We start from the raw sequence: 14,917 nt of genomic DNA, 5'->3' as shown, positions 1-14,917 counted from the left end.
ACCAGATTTTCAGCATAGCATCCAACACCTCTCATCAAAAGACCCCCCAAGTTTCAAAAAGATTGGACCAAGGGGTGCAAAAGAAGGTGCTCCTATCCTTTATTTCCAATGGAGGGAAGGCATTTTGCGGTCCCTTTAAATGTGATGGCCAGAACTCCTTTTGGAGTTCAATTATGTTTGTCACAACCTTTTTCCTGGCTCCACCCCCAAAGTCCCCAAATATAATCCTGGCCAATACTAAATTTGCTGATGATACTAAATTGGGAGGGTTTGCAAATACAGTAGAAGACAGAAACAGGATACAGGATGACCTTGACAGGCTGGAAAACTGGACTAAAACCAATAAAATGAATTTTAACAGGGAGAAATGAAAAGTTCTGCATTTAGGTAGGAAAAATCCAATGCAAAGTTATAAGATGGGGGAGACTTGTCTTAGCAGTAGTATGTGTGAAAAGGATCTAGGGATCTTAGTGGATCATAAGCTGAACATGAGTCAATAGTGTGATGCAGTGGCTAAAAAGGTAAATGCAATTTTGGGCTGTATCAACAGAAGTATAGTGTCCAGATCACATGAAGTGATGGTATCGCTTTACTCTGCTCTGGTAAGACCTCATCTGGACTATTGTATTCCTTTTTGGGCACCACATTTTAAGAAAGATATAGACAAGCTGGAACGGGTCCAGAGGAGGGCAATGAAGATGGTGAGGGGTCTGGAGACCAAGTCCTATGAGGAAAGGTTGAAGGAGCTGGGCATGTTTAGCTTGGAGAGGAGGAGGCTGAGAGGTGATATGATCACCATCTTCAAGTACATGAAGGGCTGTCATCTAGAGGATGGTGTGGAATTGTTTTCTGTGGTCCCAGAAGGTAGAACCAGAACCAATGGGTTGAAATTAAATCAAGAGTTTCCGGCTCAACATTAGGAAGAACTTCCTGACCGTTAGAGCGATTCCTCAGTGGAACGGGCTTCCTCGGGAGGTGGTGGGCTCTCCTTCCTTGGAGGTTTTTAAACAGAGGCTAGATGGCCATCTGACAGTGATGAAGATTCTGTGGATTTGGGGTAGGTATTTGTGGGTTTCCTGCATTGTGCAGGGGGTTGGACTAGATGACTCTGGAGGCCCCTTCCAACTCTATGATTCTAAATTGCCATGAGGACATATTGTGATGTTTGGCCTTCATGGAAGATCCACATCCACTACAGGTCTGGATGGATTCACAGAGGGATGTCTGCATTTTGTGTATGTTCATCTCGCTCTCCCTCCAATCTAAAACTGCTGTTTATTCACATACACGTGCCCCCTGCTGCAAGGTGTGACATTTTCTAAGAGCCGATGGGTGCTTTGACAAATCACTTTTCTAACACAGAGATACTTACAATTATGAAGAAACCCTGGGTAGGATCTAGCACAAGAATCACATAAAGATCACACAGGGGCATAGATGAACCCCTTCCCTCTTTCTCCTTCCATAGCAGATAAATCCAGAGGGGCCTGTAGGTGCTAGTAAACATCTGTATGATTTCACTACAACAGATTGTCATGGTTTGCCCTCTGGAATCAGTACAAACATACTGATATTCCATATTTAGGTTTAGCAGCACCACACAGTCAGAAGAACATGATGATGGCTATTCAAGGTGGTTCACAGAAGACAGGTGACCATCTTCTGGTAACTTGTTTTATTAAAGAGAGGCTCCATTGCAGATTGCAGGCAGGATAGGAATCCAACCTATGATGCTTATTTGAGAACCCCAGAAGTTATTTTATAGACTGAGCCATCTTCTCATACTGATAGGTTTTTGCTTTCATCTTCCTTGCAGCTCTATGAACTTTTCCCACGGATCATGGAATGCCTCCCGGGGCCTCACAAGATTGCCTTTTCAAGAGCAGAGACTGTGCTTTCATTTGCAAGGAAGGAGATAGAAAGGCATAAGGAGCATCACGCTGTCCATGAGCCGCAAGATTTCATTGATTTCTACCTGTTTCAGATGGAGAGAGTAAGGATTCACCTTCTATGTAAAATCAGATGCACTCAATAAGAAGGAAAATAATGGCAGTGAATGCAAACTGCATTATTTGAAACTTGTATACCTCTTCACCGCATGAGCTTCATGTTCAGAAAACTGAATGGAGGTCTCCTCTCCAGCTGAGAAATTGTAACCCATTTGTTTCACACAAGTGTTGTGTAGTGTTGGTGGAAAGGTGACTGATCCATATGAAGAGGCTACATTTTCCAAGTATTGCCTTCAGATTTCTAAGCAACACAAAACAAAAGGGCGGAAACCCTTCAGACCAAAACAGTCCAGTTAATGATGATGTTACAGTACATCAGTGTTCTATCTACAATTTATTGTTGTTGTTTCTTGCTGTACAGTCATAGCTGACTTATGCAACTCTATAGGTTGTTCATTTTCAGAAATGGTTTGCCATTGCTTCGCTCCATGCGGTGACCCTGCCATTCCTTGATAGTCTCCCATCCAGATACTAGTCAGAGATGAACCTGCTTTTTTTCCTGAGATCTGATAAGATCAGGCTCGCCTGGGGTACCCAGGTTAGGATACCATCATCATCATTGTCATAGATAATAATTCCCCTATCGTGTGCTGTAATTGGCTTAGGGGTGCACTCAACAAACCTACATCAGAGACATAAGAACATAAGAGAAGTCATGTTGGATCAGGCCAGTGGCGCATCCAGTCCAAAACTCTGTGTCATACAGTGGCCAAAACAAACAAACAAACAAAACAACCAGGTGCCATTAGGAGTTCCATCAGTGGGGTCAGGACACTAGAAACCCTCACACTGTTGCCCCCCCCCCCCAAGCACCAAGAATACAGAGCATCACTGCCCCAGACAGAGAGTTCCACTAATACACTGTGGCTTATAGTCACTGATGGACTGCCAGAGGTAGAAGTGGCTCAGATGCATTAGAGGAAAGTGCATGGAGCTGGGACAGAACTGCTGGTAAGGTGAGTGTTGATTTGCTTTTCTAAAACTGCTGGGGAGCATTACCTAGGGATGCTGTGGGAGAGAATTGTGTGAGTGCTTGGTGCCTGCTGGTGAGGGGTTTCTGATTACTTTTGTGTAGCTGTTCCTGAGAGAGGAGAGCTTGTTTGCCTGGGGGTGGTTGTTGGCCCCACCTTCCACTGTTGCTCTGACTGTTGAGTCAGAGGTGTGTGGGGGCTTGAGCCTTTAATTTGCAAAGTTCATCCTTGCCAGAGGCGCGAGCCTTTGGTGAAAGCCAAAGGGCATTTGGCCTGTGGCTCTTAGCCTGGGGTTTCTGTAGGGAGGTGGGTAGTTCCTCATGAGTAGTCTCAAGGGGCAGCTGGTAGTGAAATTTACAGGGAAGTCAAGAGCCGGTTTGGTGTAGTGGTTAAGTGTGCGGACTCTTATCTGGGAGAACCGGGTTTGATTCCCCACTCCTCCACTTGCACCTGCTGGAATGGCCTTGGGTCAGCCATAGCTCTGGCAGAGGTTGTCCTTGAAAGGGCAGCTGCTGGGAGAGCCCTCTCCAGCCCCACCCACCTCCCAGGGTGTCTGTTGTGGGGGAGGAAGGGAAAGGAGATTGTGAGCCGCTCTGAGACTCTTCAGAGTGGAGGGCAGGATATAAATCCAATATCTTCTTCTTCTTCTAAAGAGAATTTGAAATGGATTGCAGCAGCATGACTGGTAAGGGAGCTAAGGCAGACATGTAAAGACTGTGGGATGTTTGTATTTCTACCTGAGAGTAGCAGCAATCACACTTGCAGCAAGTGTAAGTTAGTAACCCTGCTGAAGGAGAAGATACAGGGAATAGAGGCACAATTGTCCACACTGCAATGTATAAAGGAAGGTGAGGATTTTCTTGACAGAACTCATGAGGCGCTCTTGAAAGAACAAGAGGAGGAAGAGGAAAAGATATCTCAGCAGTTGAAAGAGAACACAGGAGGAGGGTTTGTGCAAAAATGTAACCTGAAGGAGCAAGAAAATCAGGAGATGTCTGAGCCTCTGCTGCTCAGCAATAGGTTTCAGGATCTCCCCACAGTAACTGATTCTGAACCACTGGAACAAGGGCTACTTCCCCAGCCTCCACGAAACTTGAAGAAAGTTTCTCAGGGTCCTGTGGATAAGAAGCCTGGAGCTTCTGCTTCCCAATATAGGAAGATGATGGTGATGGTAATTGAAGACTCCTTGTTTAGAGGGGTGGAGCCCAAAGTGTGCCAACTGGACTTGGCATCCCAAACGGTCTGCCATCTGCCAGGTGCTCACATCCAGGATGTGACAGAAAGGATTGGAAGACTTATCAAGCCCACAGAGTGTTATCCTTTCTTGCTGATCTACTCGGAACGAATGATACTGCCAGTCATAGCCCTGAACGTATTAGAAAAGACTAATGTGGCTCTGGGTCAGAAGGTGAAGGAGCTGGGCACACAGGTTGTGTTCTCATCAGTTCTTCCTGTTGAAGGCCGTGGCTTAGGGCAAGAAAGAAGTATACTTCAAATAAACGACTGGCCACGTCGATGGTGTCATCAGGAAAGATTCAGATTTCTGGACCACGGCTTACACTTTTGAGATGGTGGTCTATCGGGAGATGATTTGCACCTTACGATGGTAGGGAAAAGGGTGTTTGGTAATAGCCTTGCTAATCTAATAAGGAGGGCTTTAAATTAAATTGTGTGGGGGAGTGAGATAATAATTCAAAGCCTTGTATGATGCCAGAAACTGGGGAGAAGAACATTAAAAATTTGCAGAGAGTGATGCATACCCTAGGTAATGTTAACTTGGAAGTATGTACGGAAACTAAACCCTCAGGATGCATAAAACATGGATTCCAATGTCTCTACACTAATGTCCAGAGTATGGGAAACAAACAGGAAGAACTGGAAGTCCTAATACAGGAAGGAGACTATGACATCATAGGCCTTACTGAAACTTGGTGGGATGACACCTGCAACTGGAATATTAGGATTCAGGAGTACAATTATTTAAACGGAACATACAAATGAGAAAGGGTGGAGGCATGGCAGTATATGTGAAGGAGGTATATATTCGTGAGGAAATATGTGAATCTGAGCATAGCAACTCAGCTGAGAGTCTCTGGGTAAAAATAAAAGGAGTAAGAAATAACAGTGATATTATTGTGGGGGTCTGCTATAGACCACCAAGCGAGGCAGAGGACTTGGATGAGATACTCCTACAACAGACTGCAAAGTTCTCCAAGAGAAGGGACACAGTGATCATAAGAGATTTCAGTTACCTGGACATCTGTTGGAAGTCCAACTCTGCTAAAAATGAAAGGTCAAATAGATCTCTGACCTGTCTTGCTGACAACTTCCTTTTCCACAAAGTGAAGAAGGAAACGAGGGGATCTGCTATCTTGGATTTGATACTCACCAACAAGGAAGAACTGATTGAAGTAGTGGAAATAGTGGGCACCCTGGGCAGTAGTGACCATGCGATTTTGGAATTTTCAGTCTTAGGGAAGGGAAAAGCTATACGTAGTCAGACTTATAGGTTGGACTTCAGAAAGGCAAACTTCAGCAAACGTAGAACTATGCTGGGTAAAATCCCATGCTCAGAAAAAAAATTAGGAAGAAGGGGGTTCAAGAGGGGTGGGAGTTTCTTAAAAGCAAAATACTGAAAGGGCAATCACAGATGATTCCTATGAGAAGAAAAAATGGAAAAAGCCTAAAGAAGCTGAAGTGGCTCCATAAACAGCTCTCTAAAGACTTGAGAAATAAAAAAGACCCCTTTAGGAATTGGAAGGAGGATCTTATAACCAAGGATGAATATAAACAAATCACCAGTGCTTGTAGAGAAAAAGTTAGGAAAGCTAAAGCTCAGAATGAGCTTAGACTCGCCAAAGATGCTAAAAACAACAAAAAGGATTCTTTTCTTATGTTCAGAGTAAGAAAAAGAGCAAGAACACGGTAGGCCCACTGTGAGGGCAGGAAAGTTAAATTGTAACAGGTAATGAAGAGAGGGCAGAACTGCTCAATTCCCACTTATCCTCAGTCTTCTCTTCTGAGGGAAATGATGCTCAACATGGCAAAAGCAGAACATATAATGAGGGTATGAAGTTCCAACCTAGGATCAGCATAGGGGTAGTACATAAATACGTAGTTTCTTTAAATAAAATGAAGTCCTCAGGGCCAGATGAACTGCATCCAAGGGTTCTAAAAGAGCCTCTGGCTATTATTTTTGAGAATTCTTGGAGAACAGGAGAGGTGCTGGAATACTGGAGGCGGGCAAATGTTGTCCCCATCTTCAAGAAGGGGGAAAAGGAGGATCTGGGTAACTACCGACCGGTTGGCTTGACGTCTATACCTGAAAAATTTTGGAACAAATCATCAAACAGTTGGTCCTGGAATATTTAGAAACGATGGCTGTGATTACTAAGAGTCAGCATGGGTTTCTCAAGAACAAGTCATGTCAGACTAACCTGATCTCTTTTTTTGAGAAAGTGACTACCTTGCTGGGTCAGGGGAATGCTGTAGACATCATCTATCTTGATTTCAGCAAGGCTTTTGATAAGGTTTCACATACTATCCTTGTTGACAAGTTGGTAAAATGTGGTTTGGATCCTGTTATGGTTAGGTGGATCTGTAACTGGTTGACAGATCACACCCAAAGAGTGCTTGTGAATGGTTCTTCATCCTCTTGGAGAGGAGTGACAAGTGGAGTGCCTCAAGGATCTGTCCTGGGTCCTGCTTTGTTCAGCATCTTTGTAAACTATTTGGACAAAGGAATAGAGGGAATGCTTATTAAATTTGCCGAAGATACTAAATTGGGAGGGGTTGCAAATGCAGTAGAAGGCAGAAACAGGATCCAGGATGATCTTGACAGGCTGGAAAACTGGGCTAAAACCAATAAAATTAATTTTAACAGAAATAAATATAAAGTACTGCATTTCAGTAGGAAAAATCCAATGCATAGTAATAGGATGGGAGAGACTTGTCTTAGCAGTAGCATGTGCAAAAATGATCTAGGGGTCCCCTTGCATCAACCCTTGTTTCCCATTAATTGGATCCATATTGCTGCTGACCCTGTACACTTCACTTGTTGTTCCTGGTTTCTCTCAAAATGTCATCATCATGTTACACGCTAATTTGCTTTTCAGCCTGGACTATAAATCTGAATGGTTTTCTTCAGTCTTGTTTTATCAGAAGAAGTGTGTTTGCACACAAAACCTCATGCCATGAATAAAACTTTGGTGGTCTTAATGGCGCCACTGGACTCTAACTTTATTATTTGAGTGGGTATGGTGCATTTATAAATTTAGCATAACTTACTCCACATGGAGTTTCAGGAGAGTTGGGAGAGACTCAAGGAGAAAGTGTGAATTGCTTCCATTTGCCAGCATATTGGAATTCCAAAGACCAAGCTGGAATTCCCATAGGAAGAGCGAGGATTCATTCGTCATTTGTGCCTTAATTTTGGTTGCATGGACTTTAGTGCCTGTGTATTTTGTTGTGTTTATGAATATATTTACGTACGAAATCTATGTAATTTTGTACCTACACAATAACAACTATAAGCAGAATATTTATTATAAAAGAAGTTATGATAAATTTATCTTTAAAAACCAGACGCACACACACACACAAATACACATAATGAGTGTGTGTATATATATGTGTTTGTATGTATATATGTGCACACACAGAGAGAAACACACTATTTCGGTTACAGAGGTTACTGGTAGTATTGGTAGATTATTAAAATCTTTGCTTTTTTTTTTTGGCGGTTTACCCTGAATGACAAAATTTGCCTGGACCCACGGGAGCAAACTCATGGCATTTGTAGGTTTCCAGTACAATGTGGTTTTGGGTAGGGTTGCAACTGATCTGACACTCCCTTAGTACATTTTGTAGAGTCTTTTATTCATGATAGCAGAGTCAAAATGCTAAGAATTCATTGAAAATGCTATCTCACTTTCTTTACCCATCAACAACAGAGCAAGAATGACCCCATGTCTACTTACAATGAAGACAATCTGACTGAGTGTATATTTGACCTCTTCATCGCAGGAACAGAAACGACATCCTTGACATTGCGATGGGCATTGTTGGTAATGGCAAATCACCCAGATATCCAAGGTAAGGACTTCTATATTGACTTAAAGAAAGGGCTCCCATATGTCCCCAGGTTGGAATTCTTGACCCTTTCTACAGCTTGCTGTCAGATGAAAAAAAAAGTTATTTCAGTGGGATTTGAATAGCACTGCTGCCCGTGCTCGCTGCATGTGCTCTCCTGCTTTTATTGGTTTTACATATTTTAAGTTCCACTGTCCATATATAGGCTTTCTGACTATCCCAGCTTATAGAAGAGCTTTCTTTTTAGCTACATTTAATGCCGTGCCTATAGCTGTTCTAACTGGGCACTATACTAGAAAACCCTACTCTGACCATGTATGTGGCTGTGGATCTGGCTCTATCAAAACTATAGAGCATATCCTTTTCTTCTGCCAAAGGTACACGCATTTAAGAACACAGTTCACTGATGCATTAATTTCTGGCATTGATCTACCTATAGTAAGCAAGCTTCAGTTTTTGTTTAGTGGTTCTGATCCAGCCATTACAATCACAGTAGTCAAACTTCTTTTGGGTTTCTTTGGTTATAAGAGTTCCGAGGAAAATTTTAAGAAATTTTGTAGTATTAAATAAGCCTTTTATATTAGCAACACAATCAAATTTGGAAAAGAATTAATTATTATGAAAACTTAAAATTCATATTTAATTTTAATATTTTATAGATAGTGAATTTTATGACTTAAATGTATTTCGGATTGATTTTGTATCTTGGTCTGTGAGCATCAATCAATGATGATGATGATGATGATGATGATGAAAGTTTTCCTACTGAGTAGCTAATTAACAGCACAATCCTAATCCTCTTTAACTGTGAGTAAATTCCAATGCATACAGTGTCACTTATCTGCAAAGGAAAGCGGTATGAGAAATAGATGACACTAGAAAAGATGTCAAAAATTCTAAGTAGATTCCATGGGAATATGTGTAAAATGAATTTATTATTGTGATTATGAATTTGTTTATTATTGCCATTTTAGAAAGACTTAAAGAAGAAGAAGAAGAAGATATTGGATTTATATCCCGCCCTCAACTCCGAAGAGTCTCAGAGCGGCTCACAATCTCCTTTACCTTCCTCCCCCACAACAAACACCCTGTGAGGTGGGTGGGGCTGGAGAGGGCTCTCACAGCAGCTGCCCTTTCAAGGACAGCTCTGCAAGAGCTATGGCTGACCCAAGGCCATTCCAGCAGGTGCAAGTGGAGGAGTGGGGAATCAAACCCGGTTCTCCCAGATAAGAGTCCACACACTTAACCACTACACCAAACTGGCTCTCTTAAACAAATCAGAACCACGGTAAAGGCATCTGAGAAAGTTGGTCTTACATAATAGACTGCTGAACTATCTTCTGTAATTAGACCCAAATCCAAATTCTCATTCGTCTGATGATTTTAGATTTCACTGGGTGATTTTCAGCTCGTCACTCTCTCTCATTGAAGATAAAATGGATGCTATCTGCGCTATCTGAAAGAAAGGCAGGATAAGCTTGCGCTAAGAGAACAAACACATAAAATATGCCCTAGGAGTTATTATCAGTTTCATATCATTTATTCAAAGAATAGGGCTACCAGGTTCTACCTTCTTCCCAGCAAGGGGATCTTCAGGCCTTTTGGGAGCTTCTAGCACACGCACAAAATGCGCACGCCATGATGATGTCACTTGTTTCTAGAAAACAGTTCAGGGTTGTCTTTTTAAGGTGGCTTCCTGAATTTTTGCAATACTTGTTGAAACTTTTATTGCCTACCACCATTTCACTTCCTTTCATTCTGTTTTGGATAGGGCAAAAAAAAAGTTACTTGTTGGATTCAGTATCTGTCTCACTTCCATGCTTTCATTTTTTCCCTGGGAGAATTATTTGCACATTGGAGAGCCAGTTTGGTGTAGTGGTTAAGTGTGCAGACTCTTATCTGGGAGAACCGGGTTTGATTCCCCACTCCTCCACTTGCACCTGCTGAGATAGCCTTGGGTCAGCCATAGCTCTGGCAGAGGTTGTCCTTGAAAGGGCAGCTGCTGTGGGAGCCCTCTCCAGCCCCACCCACCTCACAGGGTGTCTGTTGTGGGGGAGGAAGGGAAAGGAGATTGTGAGCCGCTCTGAGACTCTTCGGAGTGGAGGGCGGGATATAAATCCAATATCTTCTTCTTCTTCAAGCTGTGAATAGTCTATACACAGACTTACACCATCCTCTTACTCAGGAACTCATGGGGACCAATTTGGGTAAAAGCAGATCAATTTGGTTAATTCTTTTTGTTTCTTTTCACAGCTAATATGTGCTGTTGTATAAACCAAGCCTACAAAGTATATTCCATTTTGGGGGGATATGTGATAATGAATTGTTTCACTCGTTCATGAATGAGGTAGAGGACAATGCAGTGTCCATGATATTTTTTTTTTTTTACCCTTTTCCTCAGAGAAAGTCCACAAAGAGATTGAAGATGTTTTAGGTTCCTCTCAATTATTCCACTACCAAGATCGGAAGAAACTGCCCTACACTAATGCTGTGATTCACGAGATCCAACGCTTCCAATACTTCATATATTTTGGGGTCCCCAGACAATGTACAAAAGATGTGAATATGCATGGTTTTCTTATTCCAAAGGTACAGGATATTTTTATGGTTGCACTTCTGGATTCTAAGAGTGATATTTATAAAAGGTAGCACTTTGTAAGATAAGAGAAGCCATGTCGATCTGGCCAATGGCCCATCCACTCCAACACTCTGTGTCACACGGTGGCAAAAAAAACCTCAGGTGCCATCAAGAGACAAAACGCTGTGGCTAAAAGCCACTGGTGGCTAATAGCCAAAAAATCACATTAACTGTCAGTCTGTTCTTGCTACCTTTTGTTTTCATCATTTTTACTTTTGTTGTGGCTAGGATCATCAAAAGCTAGAAATGGTTGGGGCCATTTTGGACCTTTGAAGGGGGCCAGAAGCAGCAGAGATGCCACGACTACCCCTACAGCACGAAACCTCCCTTTGACAGCCCTCAACCCCACTGCACTCAGTAGGCCAACAGGGTTAAATATAATAATAAATAAATCACTGTAGCATCGACAGCGTAACATAATTTCTGGGATGAACTCAGGAAAGATTTCAAACCATTCAAGGATTCACAAGAATCTCTATGGTAGAACCATAGAGTTTCCACTGACATCTAGAGTGGCATGACCAGTTCCAGGTTCAGTCCAAAAACGACACCATGTCATTACTGAACAATGTCTCTGCCCTTCCCCTAGTCTCTTGTCAGGTTTCAGGCACTGACTGGCAACCCTAGAAAACAGAAAATACTAGCATTGGGACAATGACAGGAATAGATCCATATCCTTGCCTGTATGCATCCTAAAGCAAGAATTTCGTTCTTCCAGGGCACCGTTATTTTCCCAGACCTCCGCTCTGTTCTTCTTGATCCTACACAATGGGAGACACCGGAGGAATTCAGCCCAAATCATTTTTTGGACAAGGATGGAAATTTTATGGAAAGAGAAGCATTTCTTCCGTTTGGTGCAGGTAAATGCAAAATGTGATTGGTAGCTGTTCATAGGTGAATTCAGGAATATTTATTCTTGTACAGAATGTTCTTAGGAATTGCTAAATTAACAAAACCTTGTGACAAATACTACTATGATTTTGGTTAGAAAACAACTGAAAGGTAAAATCTATTAAATATAGCTTGGACATAAGACGGGACTTCCTTCTCTCTTTTCTGCATAACGTTCATATACTGAGAAACAACATGCGGACATTGGACCTAGTTTCTCACTCTGACTGCTGGATGCTCTGCATGGTGGTGCAAGATCTAAGGCAGAAGCCCAACCCAAGCCCAATCTGAGATCCTTAAGTAATGGAAGCAGGAATAGAATGTGGGTCTTCCTGTATGTAACAATCAATAGCAAAAATGGGATCCTGTGTTAAAACTATACAAAGCTATACAAAACACAGGAAAATACACTCCTCAATCAAATAAATGTCTTATATCCTAGTAAGGTTTATATATTATATGCAATAGTTAATACAAAACTACTTGAAATGCTCTATAAATATATATCTCCAACAGTAACAAAGTACTCCAATCATATGTCTCCAACAGTAACAAAGTACTGGTAAGTTTCTCAATCCACATCTCATTAGACAAATCCGCTCTATGAACAAAAGTCCTTCAAACAGAGTGCTCAGAGAATTGTTTAACAAGACAAAAAACTCTGGAAGACAATGAAATTATTAGAAAAACGCTGAGGTCTCTTGCTTCTGAGGGTCCTTGCCAGGTGATTGTTTCCACCAGATGTAAGGTTTTTTTCGAGGGCTGGGATTTCTTTCCCACCAATAATTTATACGGAATGGTCAACCCAACCTACAGTTTGAGAATCGGACAAGCTGTAAAACAGTTACAAGACTGGTCAACCTGACTTACAATTTGAGAATCTGGCAAGCCATTCTAAGGCTTGCCAGATTTTCAAACTGTAGATCGGGTTGACCACTCTTGTAACTGTTCTACAGCTTGTCCGATTCTCAAACTGTAGGTTGGGTTGACCATTCTGGTAACTGTTCTACATTTTCCCAAATTCTCAAACTGTAGGTCGGGTTGACCACTCTTGTAACTGTGCTACAGCTTGCCCGATTCTAAAACTGTAGGTTGGGTTGACCACTCTTGTAACCCATACTGTGGTTCCCATTGGCCCACCACTCTGCTTCTTGGAAGGTGGGAATGGTAAGATGCACCCCTGGAGAATGGTCTCATTCAGTGGAAATGGGACAGTCCACTACATATTGTTTCAGAACTACTAAGTCCTGCCCCTTTTCTTACAATATACAATACAACATGTTCCATGGCGAAGCACCTGCTGGGCATAGCCCACATCACATGTCCCTCCCAAAGCTTGAGGTAAATCCCACCTCTGACACAGGTCAGTTTGCACCACAATTCCAGAGAATGAGGGTGAAATAATAGCCACTGAATTCCCTCATCTTTATGCATGACAGTATAAGTATTCAGTTTTTTGGATGAGCTACAGGAAGATAAATACAACTGATTATCATTTACAACATGGGGATAGTAAGGATTTACATTCTGTTTTCCATGAGATCATGGCTTGATGTGCTCATGCCCGTCTTCTGCTGAGCAAGCAATGAAGAGAATCATGGAAAGAGACTGGAACAAGAAGAAGATTCATAATAAATAACTAATGCAGTTTAAATATTGCTTCTAACCACTTTATATATAACGCTTTGTAAGCATGAATGAGCGTATAAGAAAAACCAAGGGACATAAGAAAACAGAATTTTCAAGTAGCTATAAGCTCACAATTTGTTTTCCCAATAACAACAAAGTGCTTGTGCAAAGTTTCAAAGTCCATAATATATCCAAAACACGATCATGGTTATCAGACATCCCAATATACTCTCAACGTGGATTGCCAGCAGATTCTGCATGTTTCAATCATCAATGGTCTTCATCAGGGAGGGGTAATGGACAGTCCACCATTAAAATCTATTTACAATCCATCAGGTCCCTTATTTACTCCCTATGCCTGTTCTATGTAATCAATGGAATGTATGTTTAGAATGCAGCTAAAGAAACGAAAGTTAACTCTCAGTGCCTTCTACGAGTGGGAATCACAAGCCCCAAGGCCACAACTCCCACCTTAGAATGTTCTTATCTATTGCTTATGCTTGGTAGCAACTGGTGGTGTGATTTGTAACCTCTTAAGTTTGAATGGTCTGCACGCCCAAAAGAAAGCATGCTTTTAACAGCCTGTGATAGACTATATAACCTTTGCCATCTTGGACTGGGGCAGCTTCAACACTGGGACTGGGGCAGTTTCAACAGTGACTCAGTGTTGTGAGCACCCAGTATGACCTTCTTTTAAACGTTTATCTGCAACAATGGAGAGTCTCTTTATTTGAAGAAACCTAGGGACTTGACACAATCTTTAACAGAGTAACAAGCACAATGTCTTTCCAGTGGATGATTGAAACTTTGAGACTACTTCCTGCTTCATGACGGAGAGATATGAAGACAAGCCTCTCTCACACACACAAAGACGCACACAGAGTTTATGCTTCCTTCTCTGAGTCTGCTCCTCATCTTTTGAGGAGGAAGGGGAGAGGAAGAAAGAGAAAAAAACATAGTTGGAGTCCAAGGCAGGTTTAAGACCAACAATGTTGTATTCCAGGGGTGCGGTCACACGTACCATTAGTGACGACACAGCTCTGTCTGGCTGACGGATTAAATGTGTTCGTTCAGACAGCCACATCTGGCAATCGATCGTCATCCGGGCTCATCCAGGCTTGCTATGCATGAATGGCGCATTAATTTGACAGTACATAAAGTCCGGCCCTTTTTCAAAACAGTGGCACAAGATCGGCTTTTTGTTGTTTGGACAGCTCACGCACGATACTGCCTCTCACCTTTTTTTTTTAAAGAAAGCCCCAGCAGACATGCGCATTGCCAGATCATCCGGGAATCTGAGGTGACGCTTCTGCTTCTCCAATCAACACAGGATCGGAGGGGGGGGGAACGTTATCCCACTATTCAGAACAGGAAAAAATTATTTTTTTTCAATGTGGAGGATTTTAAGATATCATTGTCACTGCCAATTTCTAGGAAAATAATTCCTGGCAGTTCCGTGGTTTGGATCGGCAATGTTAATTCTGGAAACTTTCGCCCTTCCCCCCTGCCTCTGAAGAAATTTTTTATTTCTCAGCTCCAAACAGTTGGGCGCATGTTCAATGGACCCCCTCCGCTACCAGAAATCACCATCTGATTACGCATGCTCCAAGAAAGGAGCGTGATAGTATTGGATGTCTGATCGCGCACAACAGAATGAATCGCATTCTTGGATGCTCGTCTGAACTGCC

General features: G+C 42.1%; 1 protein-coding gene across 1 annotated transcript in view; it reads left to right on the top strand.

Moving 5' to 3' along the window:
- The window catches only part of LOC132574454 (cytochrome P450 2J2-like), a 42,570-nt gene that overhangs the window by 26,467 nt on the left and 1,186 nt on the right, over window positions 1-14,917 (top strand). The window contains exons 5-8 of the mRNA XM_060242808.1: window positions 1,817-1,993; window positions 7,933-8,074; window positions 10,473-10,660; window positions 11,428-11,569. Coding sequence (XP_060098791.1) covers window positions 1,817-1,993; window positions 7,933-8,074; window positions 10,473-10,660; window positions 11,428-11,569 — 649 coding nt within the window. The remainder of the gene's footprint in view (window positions 1-1,816; window positions 1,994-7,932; window positions 8,075-10,472; window positions 10,661-11,427; window positions 11,570-14,917) is intronic.

This window comes from Heteronotia binoei, chromosome 6, assembly GCF_032191835.1.
Source record: "Heteronotia binoei isolate CCM8104 ecotype False Entrance Well chromosome 6, APGP_CSIRO_Hbin_v1, whole genome shotgun sequence".
NCBI lineage: Eukaryota > Metazoa > Chordata > Lepidosauria > Squamata > Gekkonidae > Heteronotia > Heteronotia binoei.
The sequence above is the reverse complement of the archived record's forward strand: the minus strand, read 5'-3'. Positions and strand labels throughout refer to the sequence as shown.